The following is a 17,256-nucleotide window of genomic DNA, read 5'->3' as shown; positions in this document are numbered from 1 at the left end:
GCAGGCACAGCCTATGAAGTAAACACAGGGAGTAGGCTACTGAAAATAAATAATACACATAAATATAACCAAATTGTTTATTTATGACAACTAGCCTATGCTGTAATGCACATGACATGAAAAAAAACATTAAAAGTAGCTAAATTTGACCAGATTGTAAGGCCTTTCTGTGTTCAACTGTGACCAGCCTACATGAGATCTAGATCTAGATCTGTTTACGGATAACATTGCACTGTTGTTGTCAACATCTTCAAGAGATTATTAAGCAGGGTAGAGAGAGATTATTGCATTGGTCTAATGTGTTTTTTTTTTTTTTTTTCAAATCAGACTTATCTGTCCCCCTTCATCACGGCGGGACAGGCTTCTCTTTGTGCGTCTTTTATAATTGCAATGGCACAAACAAGCGTGAACCATGTGAGCAGAGTATAGCCTAACAGTTAGCCCAAGTGCTGACAACCCATAGCCTTCTGTTTCCGAAAGAACAAATGGAGAGGGACATAACTGAATTAAATTAATCAATAAATCATCGAGCAATGCATGTCCACATCAACCCATTCATTCGACAACCAACTGCAAATCCATTACTCATAAATAACATTAATGTGCATAGGCTATGATATTAATATTCGAGATGACATGTTACAAATTACAGGCTGTTTTCGATGCTTTCATCCAGTTAATTTTTGACGTTTAGGCCTACTTGAATGGAAGAACACCTAGTGGAAACTGTTAACATCGGTGATGTGTTGTCTGAGTTCATTCAGTGACCTTTAGGTAACTCAAGTCACCATACGTCCAAGCCTGAGTCAGAAATGGGGTTTAGTAGTGCCAAATAGCAAGGTATTATGTTCTGGTGGCACACCAGTTTCTCCGTCTTACAAATGCCCATTCCAATTCACGCGTCTGTCTGCCTGCCATGTCAGAACTAACGGTCCGCTATAACGGTGTTAACTGCTACTTCATAGTGAGGGGGAAACAAACTTCAAAGGGCAATGGGCAGCCCGGTCAACCCATAGACTGCTACATAGCCTACTTTGTGGATGGTCAGTCGTACAATAGGCTATCTGTTTGAGTAGCCTATGCTGTAGGCTACTTCACTTCAGTCTATAACTCAACGACAGGTTGAAACAGACGCATGCTACTATTTCATTCCTGAGTTACTCGCGCACACTTGACAGCCGCTGCCGAGAGGGGGTTGGACTCGCAGCCTGTTGATCCGCTCGAAACGGAGCTTGCGAAACACCGGTGTCAAAGTATACGCAAAACCTCAAGCCAGCAAATGTCACTAGGTCAATGTCATGTCGTGTTTTTAAAATAAACTAAAACTAATTACTTTCTGTATTATTTCACTTGTGAATATAGGTTACACACTTTGTATTGCCTGCGATCGACCGTTGATCTGTTGGACATGTCCTCATTGCAAAGCACTAGACGTGAGTTTGTTTACAAAGCGCCGCGCTCAAATTATTTCTCACAAAAATAAAATGCAAACACTTTGCAAAACAGAATAAAAGCTAATATAAATGCAATTCCTACCTTGGCAGACTTGTTAACTCCGCTGTCTTGTCGCATAAACTACAGCAAAGCTCCAAGTACAAATACGTCCCAGAAAGACAGCCTCTCTCCTAGTCTTTCTGCCAGCGGGCTACGTCGTTTTTCATTTGCTTCTTCTCTCGACCCGCTTGCCCCCTCCCTCTCTCTCTCCAACCGCCTACTTCCGGTGTCTTTTTTCGCATGTGCGCGTGTTTGTTTTTTTCTTTCCATTTACAGCCGCTAGAGTTCATCCAGTGATAGAGTCCAACAATTCTGCCTATTTATATTATCAATTGCTGAAGAGTTCTCACAACTCTATTCTCTTCACATGTCCATTCATCAAAACCTTCAAACATTCAACGAAAATGTGTGTTATAAATTCGGGTTACATGGCCATATTAATGGCAAATCGCATTGGGAAATAGACTAGCCTACCACTGCATGGCAAAAATGTAATACACTGGATAGGACGTGAGATGACTGCATAAAGGAACAAGTTATTAGTAACTAAACAAATAACTCTCTCTATTGACCACTGGCATAATCTGAGCATCAAAATGTTAATCTTATGGGTTTTTTTTATGATGGCAGAGTTTTTAATTATGTTGTACTTATTTGTGGGCTTCAATGAGAAAGGCGGACAGAATGCAGCAGATGCTTGTAGGATAAGTGGACCATATGGCATTCCCTTGGAAAATTACCCCAATCTACCCCTTCTCATTGTATCCCTCACTATTACATCTCCCTTACGGGCCATGTTTTTTTTATGCATGACAAATATTCATGGCAAAATGTCAGCATGAGTGAGAATGAAAGGTAATGAATTTGAATCAGGAAAGATTTTTTTTCAATCATTGCCACTGATGTCAAGACCTCTAAAAGAGTTTCAGAAGTAGGCCTAGTTTCAAATAGTGCAATTTTAACTGTTTTTGTATACTATGTATGTTATTTTGCCATAGGTTTGATATCACTCATGTGGACTTTGGTGCCACGCTTCTGTGTTCCAACCTTAATCCTTATTTATATTTATCAATTAATATTATTCTTTTTGTCCTCAAGTCTTGTTTTCTTTAATATCAATAGGAGTTGGATAACACTGTACTGAGGTTGGGTGATTTAAACCAAGAAGTTGGCAACTAGGCCTATTACACATGAGGCTGAGGATGTTGGACTTAGGAAGACCCCACCAAAACAACGGCTCAGTGAGAGGTTAAGAAGATTGGTTCCAGGACTTTTACAGCCAGTTGTGGAACCACACTATCATTGGGTATTTCTTCTGTATTTTCCCGAAGGCCTCACCAGCAGCTTAAGCATGTCTAATACACACATGCACAGTGCACACGCACACACAAACACAGTCAGTGTTGGTTTTGTTGATAACAAAAATTGACAGACATGCTATTCTCTCTCCCTCTCACTCTCTTGAGTGTGAGTGGAACTGGACAGACTCAGGATTTCAGGCTGACTGGTTATAGTGGGCAAAATCCTCATCTTGAATTATGGCACACACTGCCAAGAACACAGCGACCTCTAGTGGTGTAAATATGTAAACACACTTGAAGTTGAAATGAGCAAACATGTAATTTAATCATCTAAAAACAGAAGACTATATCCGTAAACTGGCAGCAGTTGTGTGGGTTCATGTGACTGTGTACAAAGAACTTCATAAACTTTCATAAACACACACACACACACACTAGGAGTCATTATTATGTTATCTTGGTTCTAAAGGTGGAATACAGGGAAACTGGGTTCTCACAAGACTGCATCTCGTGGCAGAAAGATGTGCAGAAGGGACTTGAGTGTTTTCTGCAGCACACCATGAGAGTGTGAAAGGAAATGTGATAGAGATGAAGGGGAGACCAGACAGAGAGATTGCAAGGAAGTGATGCCACACACACACACACACAGAGAGAGAGAGAGAGAGAGGAAGCTGCACATTACTGAACCAGAAGCAGAACTCACTTTCATAACCACTCACTTCCCTTTCCACACTCAAAGTAAAATATGGGCTCTGCACCATGTCAGCAAGCCAGGGCAGGCCACAGAAAATCACACACACACACACACACACACACACACATACTCAATCAGGCCATCTCGCCAGTCCAGGGGTGTATTGATTGCCTGTTCTGATTGGTAGCTTGCCAGGCTGAAAAGATGGCTGCTGCCTTCAGATGAAAAGCTGAGTCAACAAATGCCACACGGGGAACACTTTTCATTCGTACACCTCCACAAAATCTTTCACACACACATGCACGAGCACTCACTCAGACACACACACACACACACACATAAATATTCTCTTATGCACTCTCACCACCTCATCTACACTTCCGTTACCCCTCAATCCATATTCACACTCCTATACATACAATACACACACTGCCATGTTTAAAAATGCTTTTTAAATTGCATTTCCTCAGAATGGACTGGATTTCCTCAGAATGTGTTTGGAATTTCCCAAACTATTTTGAATCGACACCAACGTGGTCAGTATAACCAGACACTGAGAAATACTTCTGCTCAGCAGTCAAGACTTCAAGGCACATCCAAAGTGCAAACCTGCAAAGAACAAAGGTGAAAGAAACAAGCTGAAAACTTTGATTACAAGCAACAGCATGACATCTGTCTGCAAAAACCAAGCGCTAAAATGAAACTGGTCACAAAACGATGATGCAAATTTGCAGAAACAAGTGTTGCAACGTTTTGTTTGTATGGTCAGGTTATATGATTCAGTAGGAAAACTAAGGTCAATAGCCTTTGTTGTGTGCATTGGCTACAGTTTCAAGAAAACTCCGATTTTAGGAACGGTAAAATTGTGCACAGTTCAGTGTGATCAGTCTGATCAATTTACAAGCCAATTTACTCAGTTCCTAAAGATATAAAAAATGTTCCACCAGTTGTCGGAAAATACTAAGGTGATCTGTAGAATTAGATGACAGTTGCAGTAGATTGTAACACTCAAATGGAAAGACAACGCAATCTACTAGACATTATTGGCGAACACTAGAAGGCTTAGGTACTGAAGGTTTAGCATGAGGGGGAGATAATCTCCTTAAATTAGGTGCTCTGACATCTGTCATAATAACTTAACATATTCATCCTCATCTTAAAAAGTATTTTCATGTCTTTCACAGCCCACCATTGTCCTGATCCTCTTGTTCGCTTGTTCGCGTTTTGCATGTTTTTGTTTTGGCTCAGCAGACCGGCCAAAACCACAGCTATCAAAGAGATTTGAAGGGTTCAGATGCAAAAGCCTCTAAATGCCACCTATGTCAAAAATGAGATAAAGATGGTGAGGGGATGCTCTCCACACATAGTATACGCTAATCAAATAATTTAACTTCTAAACCCACTAAATACCACTCTCTTCCTGGTCTGAAATATCGATTTATAGGCAAAAACCTTTAGGAGCCTGAATTTAAATGCTCATTTAAAAGAAAAGTGGTCAGACGGATTTAGAGGGTTTTGCATCTGAACTCTTCATTTGAAGAGCGACCAGTCCTCAACCTGTGTTGGTCTTCTTTGCTCATTCCCCAGCCTTAGAGGGATGGATTGTTTGTTTTTTTTTACCCCAATACCTTATGAAAGTTGTGCATTCTATATGTACAGCAATTATATACATACATGTTGCTGCAAAACACTCACTGCCTTTTTTCACTGATTTGTCATGAATGAAAACAACAAGCCACTAACAACTACGTGTGATATCTCATGTTTTTAATGGTCTGCAACGTAATTTACAGGGTTTGCAGAATGACACAAGTAGGATTTACCCTTAGGCCCTGTTGAAACAGACAGACATTGTACAGATGTGTCATTGACCACAATACATTTTATAAAACCGTAAAACATATAATACAGCTCAGAAGAAAAATGAATGAAACAAAAAAGCAGACATGATAAAGGTTAATGATTTGAGAGCGTGCTGGCAGCACCTGGATGTCAGGGCTTAACAGTTCATAAATGTGTGGATGTGGCAGTTAACGTGACCCTGGCTTTCACCATTTGTTAAATAACAAAGTACCGAATCCAATTCTAATACCATTCCGCTCAGGTCATTAATGAGAGATGAGAAGGGGAGGGGGGGGCATTTATGCTTCCGAAATGTCAGGCCAGGAACCTCAAAGGAATCAATGTTCTTTTACCTACTCTGCCACCACCCCCCTCACACCACCACCCCTTGCTGGCAACCTTTCTAGTAAAATGGCTGCCAAGGGATGATTGGCGGGATGCAGCCTGATACGGCGAGATAAGCCAGAGTAATGTCTGGTGTTGCCTAATGAAATGCGACGTGGCGCTGACCTTTTTACTGTGTCGTGCAAATCATGAATGACTTCGCCTGCCGCCTATTACTTTAGTTTTTTTTCCTCCCTTTTATTTCTTTTTTAATTCCACCCTTTTGGTCCATCTCGTTTTTGATAGAGATAGGCCTGCGGGCTGCTGGAATCTGCGTGTCCTCAGCAGAGCGGGGCTTACAGGCGGCAGACCTGCGGGGCCTCAGGAGGCTATCAGGACGCCGGCCCCTGGGGCACAAGTAGGGTGGACGGGGCGGGGGGGCTGCCTACTCGCCTCATCTAAAGTGCCAGAGGCAAGAGAGGGAGAAGAAGCAGCGTTCAAGGCAGTAGAGCTGTAGAGTCAACTCTTAGAAAGGACACACAGACACAGAGACAGAGACAGAGACAGAGATCTATATATACACATATAGAGAGAGAGAGAGAGATAGAGATAGAGATAGAGATAGAGATAGAGATAGAGAGAGAGAGAGAGACAGGGCCCTCACAGAAGCAGATAGAAAGCGGAGAAGACGACACGGCATAAAGCAGTGAGAGCTGGGTACGAGAAGAGAGATATAGAGAAATATACTATAAAACATTCAAGGTTAATATAGGGATACAGTTTCCCTCGATATTTGTCTTTACACAGTGCTAGCTTACATTTCTTTTTGCTATAAGAAAAATATAATCATTTAAAAAAAGTTTAACTTTAAGGTGACAGACAAACACTTGACAGGAAAACACAATTTCTCCCCAAGACATTTCATTACAATGGCAATAAGTTTTAGGAATATGCTAAGACGCAAAAATAAAATGAAAACAGTATTGTCATACTATTCTTTAAATTGCTGGGAGCCATGAGCTGCTAAGAGTAACCTCTAAACCATTCTCTTTGAGCTGAGTGAATTACTTCAAACTGATGGAGCCAACATGGCTTCTCTGACACAAAATGGTCGACTGACTCTACAAACTCTACAATCTAAAGACTAATGAAATCGGCAACTTTCCTCAAAAGCATGAGTTAAGGCTAGCGCCCATTGGTGGCGTCTGACACGCGTCAAGTGACGTCTAAGTTTAGAACTCCAACAGAGTAAAGCCAACTGGCGGTGTCGGAAGTTTCGAAAACTGTTCTCTCTCTTGAGCGTCAAATCCATAGACGCGAATGTCGCCGCCAGTGAGCGTTGGCCTTTACAGCACCTATTACAAGCTCAGTATGTACAGCCTCCACTTCAATTAGAAAATTGAGCGGAAATCAAAAAGAACACATCTGGTGAAGCGGTCATCTCATCACCGTGGATAGATCCTGCATAGACTATGATGCCATATCCTCCATGTCCAGGGTGAGGGATTCTGGGGGGAAACAAGGATGGCATGCTTTAGCACAACAGAGGTTTTCAGACAATTAAAAGTTCTAAACTAAATGAATGTGTGTACATGTACTGTGAAAGAAAGAAAGAAAGAAAGAAAGAAAGAAAGAAAGAAAGAAAGAAAGAAAGAAAGAAAGAAAGAAAGAAAGAAAGAAAGAAAGAAAGAAAGAAAGAAAGAAAGAAAGAAAGAAAGAAAGAAAGAAAGAAAGAAAGAAAGAAAGGTGTCTTACCAAACTGCGTCTCACCAAGCGTTGTTGGGGCAGCCTCGGCTGCCTCGTTATGCATGAGTGAGTCGAGTGTGCGGGGAGACATGGGGAACAGATCGCTGGTGTTCCCAGAGTTAGTGCTGCATGAGAAACAAAGCAAAACAACAAGAGAAATCAGATTAGAAAACAACACACTCATCTCTCTCTCAAACACTTATTGTATCTTTCTATCGCTTTCTCTCTCTCTCTCACACACACACACACACACACTTATCTCAGATATACATAGAGACATGCAAAAGCATAGACATTGTGTGTGATTAAATCAGTCAGGCTGTTTGGCCACAGGCGATAAGCCAACAGTCAGTTTATGTCTAGCAGTGACACACACACACACGCAAACACAGACACACACACACACACACACACACACACGCAAACACAGACACTTGTTTGTTTTTGGTTATTTTGAAAAGGGGTAAAAGTTGAGCATGATTTCCATGAGGGAGCACATATTCAAGTCAAGTAGGGTTGCAGTCTGTGAAAGGTGATTGTTGCAACCCCACACACAGAGATGAAGAGAGACAAAACAAAGGATGGAGAGAAGAAATATACTCCTCTTACTCTACCATGCATCACACACACACACACACACACAATTAGAAGGATAAGAGGTTAGTGTGACAAGTCCCACAGATAATTCCACAGAAACCAGAGAGAAAAACGCCAAGCACATGCTCTTCTAGTTTATGCGAGGATGATTGAAAGGAAAGATGCACAACTAATCCAGACTCCCGGACTCCCAGAGTGCACTTGACATCCAGTTTGAGGCAAGGAGATGAGATGGTGAACTCCCTGGTTCTCTTGTCAGCATGACAGGTGGATTGATTGATTAAACTATACAGACAAGCCCTGATTTTCAAGGTTCAAGAGTAAATATCCCCTTCATAAGATCTCAAATTCTAACAATGTGCCCAGGACATGGGCACAGACAATGTCTAAATCCCCACACAGCTGCCAACATCATATGAAATACAGAGTTCTCAATACTCGCACAAAGGTGCAAAGGCCTGGAGAGGTAAAAAGGTGCAGACGCAGAAATAATGCTAAATAGTTTCCTGGAATGCTGCAAAAAGCAGGCTGCTTTGGACCCATTAAAGGCTTCCCTTCCAGACAGACCAAACTCAGAACTTGCTCCGCACTTCATCCTGTGAGGTACCCAATTCCAGCCCCCATCCCTCCCCACCGGTGTGTCGCTCAATGGGTGCTGCTGCCCTGCCATGACAGGCCAAGCATGTGTGGCTCCAATGAGCCGAGAGCTCCAGTCACTAGTCCAGTGTAGACACTGGAAATGGCACAGGTCAAGGCCATCATATGGATGGCTATATACAAGCTCTGGGTTCATGTTGGGCTCCCTCTGCCTCTCATTCTCTCTGGGGTCATGGTGAGCTCTCTAATGACACGCTCTTTTCTCTAGGAGTTCTTGAGTACCTCATTGCACTCCATGCAAAAAGAGCAGGTGGTGGTGGTGGTGGTGGGAGGGGGGGGAGGGGCACTGATTAACCCCTTAAAGGCCCTTTCACACCAAGTCAGAATTCAGATAAAGTATTCATACAAAATCATTCAGGTAATTAAATACATATATTATTATTATTTGTCTTTACATACCAAGGACGAAATTTGTTCAGTCTCCAATTTATTTTTCATCTATCTAAATTACAGGAACGTATGTCTGTGTGTATGTGTTATTCGCATATCTGTTGAACCGTTCGTCCGGTTGATTTCAAACGTGGCAGGTGTCTTGCTATGGGCACGAGTATGTGCAGTGCAAAGTTTGATGCTGTTTGCATAAGAAATGCAAAATGTATCATATATATAATATATATATATATATATATATATATATATATATATATAAATAAAAGAAGCACACATTGGCTTTCACCACTCTACTGTAGCCACTCCCCTCACCTGCATGTAATTGGGCTCCAAGTTTTCTACAAGAATAGCATATTTGAATGGACACTCCACTAGTCGCAATTAATTTAGTCCTCGGTATGTAAAGACTAGTAAGAGTATTTAAATACCAGTGTGATTTTGTGGGAGTTGATAGGATTAGCTCCTTAGGTCTGTGACATTGGAAGTCATCAGATAACACCTTTTTGAGATCATCATTGATATCACTATTAGATGGAGATAAATTTGTGCCAGAATGTTCAAACAGAAATCAATTCGTCAAAATATCAAATACAAAATTGAAAAAAAAAAACAACAACAAATGCAAAGTGCAAACAAATTATTTGTGTAATTGCAAAAGAAATCTGTGTTTAACTCTTTGAATAACGTGTCTTTTGTTTACAATACCCTCACATTCTCTCTCAGTGATAACATTTCTTTTGTTTAGGCTACTAACGGTTTTGCAATTGCACTTCTGGCTCTTGCGTTTACTGCCTGTTCTCACATGGATGGGTTTCTCTGGGGTGCATTACTATTGGCTGATCTGTTTTGATTGACAGCTGACCTGTTTTGTTATGTTAATAACAAAACAAGACTCAGCTCTGCTGGTAGCTATGTAACTTTAGCTTTCACCACATAAACATACTGTATAAACACTTAATAGTACCTAGCAAATGTTATTTTTGCGTTATTTATATTTGCGTTACTTTGTTAGCCTAACTTGTAGGGCTATGGATATGTGAGTGAGTGAGTGAGTGAGTGAGTGAGTGAGAGATGGGTAGACAGTTTTTGTCAAGAACCATTTTTCACTGGAATCAGGAGGCTCACTGCTAGCTTAGTGCTGATAACTTAAGCTAGAGTGTGTGTGTGTGTGTGCGTGTGTGTGTGTGTGTGTGTGTGTGTGTGTGTGTGTGTGTGTGTGTGTGTGTGTGTGCGTGCATGTGTGCGTGCCAGAATCTGACCTGTAATAATTTCCTTATCTGCTTACCAGTAATTTGGGCTATGCTGCTGTTCAGTGGTCAAACTGCGTGGAAGACTATTTGGCAATTCAAACTTAACAAAGCAATACAGAATATATTACTGTTGGAATACAATACGAAGTTCAGTGATACAATGCATTTCCTTGTATTCTGACCAACACATCATCCTGTTTACTATTACTAAGTAGCCTCTCTGACACAATACTCAAAACAAAAGGGTTATGCAAAAATGATCATGTAAAGAGTGTCCGGGAGTCCTGTGAAAAAGAAGGTGATTGGCCTGTTTGGGTTCTCTCGTCATTTCTCTGTATTGTAGTGTTGTACCAAAATTATGACGTATCGATACTGAAACAATACCACAGTGAAATCCTAAAATATCTGGAGCTGTAGCTTAAATATTTTTCTAGTACAAGTTGGCTCCCTCTTCTTGGATCCATGACAACCCAGTGATTCTTCCTTCAGGTGCCAACTCGTAGGGATCTGCACCGCCAATCAACCGAAATTTCGCAAAATATCGCACCTTTTCTCGTGGTCCAAGTCCTTCCCTATATGCCTTTGCCTCTTGGACGCGTTTTGATGAGCTTTTCTGTTCTTTAGCCGCGCATCCAGGTTACCGCCCAGAAGGTCACGTCAGTGAAAACCCTCAATAGGGTTTAAGATGGCGTTGGTCCACCCTTTGCAGCTATAGCAGCTTCAACTCTTCTGGGAAGGCTTTCCTCAAGGTTGAGCATTCTTCCAGAAGCGCATTTGTGAGGTCACACACTGATGTTGAACGAGAAGGCCCGTCTCTCAGTCTCCGCTCTAATTCATCCCAAAAGTGTAATGTAGGGTTGAGGTCAGGACTGTGCAGGCCATTGATCCACACCAAACTCTGCCTTCCATGTTTTTATGGACCTTGCTTTGTGCACTGGTGCACAGGCATGTTGGAACAGGAAGGGGCCATCCCCAAACTGTTCCCACAAAGTTGGGAGCATGGAATTGTCCAAAATCTCTTGGTATGCTGAAGCATTCAGAGTTCCTTTCACAAGTACGACAGAGTTTGGTGTGGATGAATGTTGCAAGGAAGATGTCATCCATCAATCAACTAGTAGGCTTCAGTGACGTTTAGCATATAACACAGGGTAGATAGCGTCCATTGGTCGATTAATGATGCATACTCTCGTCATTCTTTCTATAGGAGATCGGTAGCACCGTGATCTCACAACGACACTAAACATCTACTATATTGGAGACTATACAAAAACAACACGCACGTGACAAGTTACAAATTAAAAATAAAATACTAGTCATTTCGTTAGACAGCTTTACTGAAGTGCATTTACACGCTGTTGTGTTTTGATCTGGCATTAGCCATCTAGCTATCTGACAGGATAGGATAGCGATCAACATTACCTTCACAAATAAAACAATTTATATCCAACGATCCAATTTTGATCATTTAGTTCTGCTGTGCAGGTCCACTATTTCCGTCACCTGTGGCAGTCTGAATTTTGGCAGATTTTTGGAAAACATTAATACAGCTCTGTTCGTTTCTCCGTAACCAGAAGTGAGTTTACTCCTAGTCAATATTCAATAACTCAAAATTCTTGAATTTCCCCTGGGGATCAATAAAGTATCTATCTATCTATCTATCTATCTATCTATCTATCTATCTATCTATCTATCTATAACTTCTGGGGCAGTTGCAGCTCAGCTCAGCTGTCAGTCAAAACGCATTAGCCAATAAGAATGCACACTAGAGAAACCCACCCACATGTGAAATGTTTGTGTCAGGCAGCGTAAACGGGAGAGCCAGAAGCGCAACTGCAAAGCCAGTTTTTATTTCACTGAGAAATAATCTCAAGGTATTGTAAACAAAAAACAAGTTATTCAAAGAGTTAAAGACCGATTTCTTTTGCAATTACGCAAATCATTTCTTGGGAGTTTTGAATTTTGTCTTTGACATAATTTGTTTTTGTTTCAAATCTGTATTTGATATTTTGATTAATTGATTTTTGTCTGAATTTGAAAAAGTATTGTTTGAACATATTGGCACTAATTAATCTCCAGTGCGCTTACAGGTTGACATTAGATACCCAGAAAAATGTAAGTTTACAGAATTCACAAGAAGCTGTTAATACACGCCACCAGTTTCTACCCCCACAGGCAACTAAAGTGAATGGAAATGAATGTGATGAATGTCAATCTGTGTAATATGTCAGGAGTGTTAGCGGAAAGTCAAAACGGAAGTAATCTACTTCTACTAAGGAAAGGTGACAAACATTACAAGTAGGTTAGAGGTGAACGACAACAAAACTAAATGTGTGAGATTAATAATAAAAAAAGGACACCGCACTGCATGATCCCAGAGGATGTTAAGGTCATTTGGTGGAAGACATATACGCTCTCTCTCGCTCTCTCTCTCTCTCTCTCTCTCTCTCGCGCTCTCTGGCAGTCACACTCCCACCCTACATGCCACGTGTGCCCCTATGCCTACCCAGAGAAGCCGTTTCCTAGAAGCTCACTCTCCGGAAAGTCCATGAAGACGGAGGGACACCTACGGAGAGATTTAAGTTTTACAGACTGCCACACACACACACAAACGGACACACACACCAGCACCATACAACACATACACAGACGCACAACACTGGCACCCACTCTCCCACCACCGCCCCTATATTATGCACACTCACAAAAAAACATACCCGCAGTCACACAGTAACCTCAGGATACCTCCACGTACAAACATACACAAACATACAAACATGACCACACCTATACAGTAACCGCAGTGACATTCGTGTGTACACACATCCTGTTTGTACCACACATTCTCTCTCTCTCTCACACACACATACACACACACACACACACACACACACAGTTTACCAGGGCAGAAAGAAAACGGTTTCTGTTCTCACATTCCCTTTTTCAGGCCATTAAACTTTTACAACAACTCAAAAATGTTCCCTTTCCCGTATCTATTATCTGTGGGCACTTGCTCATTCATGAAACCAAAGCTCTGTTGCTTTTCATGAGCTTATATGAACACATTTGTTCAGTAAGTGTCTTTGATCAATGAGCAACGACTACAGCGATAACATTACAGATATCTGTCAAGCGTTATGTGTGTACAGTATGTTTAACTGTAGTGGGGAAGGTACACTGAATATCTTTAGTAAAATATCCATACGATTTGGGTAATACTGGTCAAGGAAGGGAGCTGGGAGGGATGGAAGCTGAATTTTATGCATTTCTGGAGGGGCCGTAAAGCGTAAAGACACTATGCTGCCTTCCATCACTGACGCAACTGTACTAAACAGAAAAAACAGTAACATGTGAGCAAAGTTCTGATAGCAGAAAGATGGCTGAACAGCAGAGAGAAGCAGAAAGATGAAATTCACTCTCCCCACACACACACACACACACACACCATAATAGCATACTTACGGGGTAACGCAGATGAACTTGGTTTTGAGATATGGCTGAATGACTGTAAAGAGCACAAAGAGAGACCGATTAGAGAGATTCTGCAAAGATCGACAACAATGGCCCTTTTGACCACTCTTCTACTAGGAAGCAGAAAATTACGGCATTTACAGTCCACTCAGAGCAATCACAACAGCGCCAAATCACCCACCATCACAGCTGACCCAATAGCATTAAATCACATCACTATTTCCTCCTCTCCCTTTATTCTTTCATCAGGACTCGCCCACAATGTGATTATAGAATCCTCTACCAGCAGCACACAAACAGGCACATCCCTGCAGTCTTGCTGGCTGAATTTAGTGTTAGTAGAAGCGGGGTGAGTGGAACATATTAGCAAAAGTTTCTGAACCTCAACTCACCGAATCGACCTGGGGAAAGAAATAAGAGCCGTCTTCCATAGTGTTGCGACAGTTTGCTACTTTCTCAGGTGTCGGTAATGATGGTATTTACAATCCGTTCAGAGCCATCACAACAGCGCCAATCACAGCTGACCCAGCATTCAATCAAATCACTATTTTTGTACTCTCCCTTCATTTTTTCACCAGGACTCCCCCACGGCCAATTACTACAATTTTACCAAACACACCCGTTTCAACACCTGAACGATAGCAGTATATACATAGTTATTTAGGCAAGTGAATTTACAATGGTCTCTTTACTCCATCAATCTGACAATCCTTCATTCGGTCAAGTCTGTCTGTCAGTCAGTCTCTCAAATTGTTCACCCCCCTCAACAAAATGTGTCTGCCTGTGGTGGCCATCAGTAACCCCAGCACACACACACACACACACACACACACACACACACACACACAGCCACACACAGCACACTTACTGCTTCCATCAGGCTGCTCTGGCTCGGCCGTTGCTTCGGGCCGGCAGTATTTGCCAAAGGCATCCTCCTTGGGGATTTCTGGGAACAGGTAGACCAGTGGCGACACCAGGATGTTGGTGGCATCCATGATCTTGTAGCCCATGATGATCTCAGCAAACGACATGCTGTTGAGCTGCTGCTTAGTGTAGGGCTCCACGGACTGGATCTGAGTCTTGCCTGCACACACACACACACACACACACACACACACACACACAAACATATAAATATGCAATATACGGTCCAACTCCATAAGTCAAATACCCAATCCCCATATTCAGAGATGGCACAACTCTTAACCCTCAACTCAATGTCCATCCTACACAGACACACACACACACTCACCGCTGATGTCCTTCTCTACCCAGGTGAAGGTGATGCCTCCCTCCTTGCTGCTCTCACTAAAGCGTAAAAGGAAGGTGCCGGGGGGCTTGGGACTCAGGATGGCCCGCTCACGCTCCTTACTGATGAACCCCAAGATGTACCTGACACACACATACACACAAACACACACACATACAGACTTAGGGGTGTGTGTCTGTGTACAGGTATGTGGTGACCAAAGTGACTCATGTGTTACCACACATCTATTACTAGATGTACCGCATAGCGATACAAAATAGGGCCGCCGCTCAGTCCTGTACATTCTCTCCGCGAAAATAAATCACGCTTGTCAATTTGTCTCCATCTCCCTATTCCATCCCGTACTCTTGCAACTTTTGTGTGTGGATGAAATTCCACGAAACTTGGCATACTCCCAGAGATGTCAGGTTAATCATACACATGAATTTTGGTGCAGTTCAGAACATCTTAACTAAAGATAGGGGCAATTAAAGCAGTAAAGCAGTATAACATTTTTTATTTTTTAGCAGCATTTTATTTTTTTACCGGGGAGTGCAAATCACAAATGAGGGCTAGGTTGTGGGCTAGGTTGATGCAGGCCCTTGAGAGCAACATACCATACAAATTTAGTCATCCTCGGTGCCACAGTTCAGGTAGTTATTTAGGAAAAACTGCATTTGAGGTTTTGGCGCGGGGGGTGGGGGTGGATGTAGTGGCCCCCAGGGACCAAACAAAATATTTTTTTTCGTAAAAGTCTAGTGGGGCATACATCCCGAGTTTCCCAAGTTTCATGTGCCCCGGTGTTTCGGTGTCCCGGGAATCGTTAACCAAGCTACGCTAGCGGCAGTCATAAAGAATCACTGTGTAAATCAACAAATAAGTTTATACATGTATTTCTACATCTGTTAATGTGTATCTGGTAATTATCTGGTACATATAGTTACGTCTAGCCTGGGTGCCAGCCGAAGTTAGCCCCGCCTACAACATTTGAGGTCGGGAAGTTCGGTCTGGCATTGCTCCGTTGTGGAGCAACTATGCTCGAACCAGAGCTGTTCGGACCAATCAAATCGAGCTTTACGATGAAGGACAGGTGAGCAACAGTGCCTCATCTATCACGTCATCTGAGCATGCTAAGGTTGATTTTGTTTGCAAAAAAAAAAAACGCTTTGGCTAGAAGAAGACAGATGTCTTCTAAGACCCCATATGGAAAATTCATATTATTTTAATTAAGTTTTTATCACTGAAAATGATTATTTCTGAAAACTTTGGCCAAAGTTGAGATGTGGGAAAACTCATGGTTTCACTTTCATCAAGGGAAAACAGCGTGTTGCATTGTGACATGTTGTTCCCTTGTTCGTCTGTAATCTCTGATTGACCCCCTGTTCGAGGGATTTGAGACAGCCTTCCCCAGCCCCCAACATGTTTGTGGCATAACGGTGTTCAACTGAATTATTTTTAAAAACGGAGGGGAAATATCAGTTTTTCCTACTGTAAGCCTACCCTGATACGTATCTCTAAGATTTCGCTAACGAGTGTTGTAGGAGATATTGACGGCACAATAACTTTTACAAAAGACCAGAAAACAATGTTAAGGCATTTGTGTGTTCTTCCTACAGTACATCTCACAGTAAGCTATTCCGTTGCTCTGATCGGTTAGGTCTATCCAATTGAGTGCAGAGGCATTCCCCCCCTGTTTCGGTTGAAACACGCCCCATAATTACGTCCCAATGGAGCAGTATCAGACTCATATTCTGCCTAGAATTTGAGTATGACAACGTCAGTAAGTTACGCCTGCATGTCTACTGCGAGTTGTATTTGGGCATGCATTAGTTTATGGTAATGTGCATGCATTAGTTTATGGTAATGTGCTGATTCCTGTAGCTCTAACTGCATGTGCATTGTGCCTTTGTATTGAGTATTTGTGAATGTATTAATGTGTCTATGGTAATGACTGATTCATGTAGTTATAACCGCTGTGTGCTGTTAATTGTATGCACAAGACATATTCCTCACCCCTCATTCCAGAGAGCCAGGATGTACTTCTTGACCAGGTCAATAATGTTGTCCAACCACACCCAGAAGGAAAAGCCTTTCCCTGCCATGTTCTCCTGTGCACCAATGAACAATAGGAAGAGAGACAGAGCACAATCATACAACACACAGCAACATCTAGAAGATTCTTCCAGTGCAGGACATGACTTTAGAATAATAGAATAGAACACAACACAACACAACGTATGTTTG

At 42.0% G+C, this 17,256-nt stretch overlaps 2 protein-coding genes across 7 annotated transcripts in view; both read right to left on the bottom strand.

The window, feature by feature from the left end:
* stat5a (signal transducer and activator of transcription 5a) overlaps positions 1-1,671 on the bottom strand; it is a 114,787-nt gene extending 113,116 nt beyond the window's left edge. Inside the window, exon 1 of one of the 2 annotated variants that reach the window (XM_042086388.1) lies at positions 1,537-1,671. The gene's annotated coding sequence lies outside the window, so the exon portion shown is untranslated. The remainder of the gene's footprint in view (positions 1-1,536) is intronic. The other variant, XM_042086387.1, reaches the window with a different exon arrangement.
* Positions 1,672-5,235: 3,564 nt separating this feature from the next.
* Positions 5,236-17,256, bottom strand: part of stat3 (signal transducer and activator of transcription 3 (acute-phase response factor)) — a 33,274-nt gene continuing 21,253 nt past the window's right edge. For 2 of the 5 annotated variants that reach the window (XM_042086380.1, XM_042086379.1), the window contains exons 18-25: positions 17,026-17,120; positions 15,016-15,155; positions 14,632-14,847; positions 14,156-14,164; positions 13,755-13,797; positions 12,799-12,858; positions 7,411-7,526; positions 5,236-7,163 (exon numbers count right to left, since the gene is read on the bottom strand). In XM_042086380.1, the coding sequence (XP_041942314.1) occupies positions 7,126-7,163; positions 7,411-7,526; positions 12,799-12,858; positions 13,755-13,797; positions 14,156-14,164; positions 14,632-14,847; positions 15,016-15,155; positions 17,026-17,120 (717 nt within the window). In that variant the 3' untranslated portion in view covers positions 5,236-7,125. The remainder of the gene's footprint in view (positions 7,164-7,410; positions 7,527-12,798; positions 12,859-13,754; positions 13,798-14,155; positions 14,165-14,631; positions 14,848-15,015; positions 15,156-17,025; positions 17,121-17,256) is intronic. The other 3 variants (XM_042086383.1, XM_042086381.1, XM_042086384.1) reach the window with 3 other exon arrangements.

This window comes from Alosa sapidissima, chromosome 3 (genome assembly GCF_018492685.1).
Source record: "Alosa sapidissima isolate fAloSap1 chromosome 3, fAloSap1.pri, whole genome shotgun sequence".
Lineage (NCBI taxonomy): Eukaryota > Metazoa > Chordata > Actinopteri > Clupeiformes > Clupeidae > Alosa > Alosa sapidissima.
Note: the sequence above shows the minus strand (reverse complement) of the source record. Positions and strands in the feature narration are given on the sequence as shown.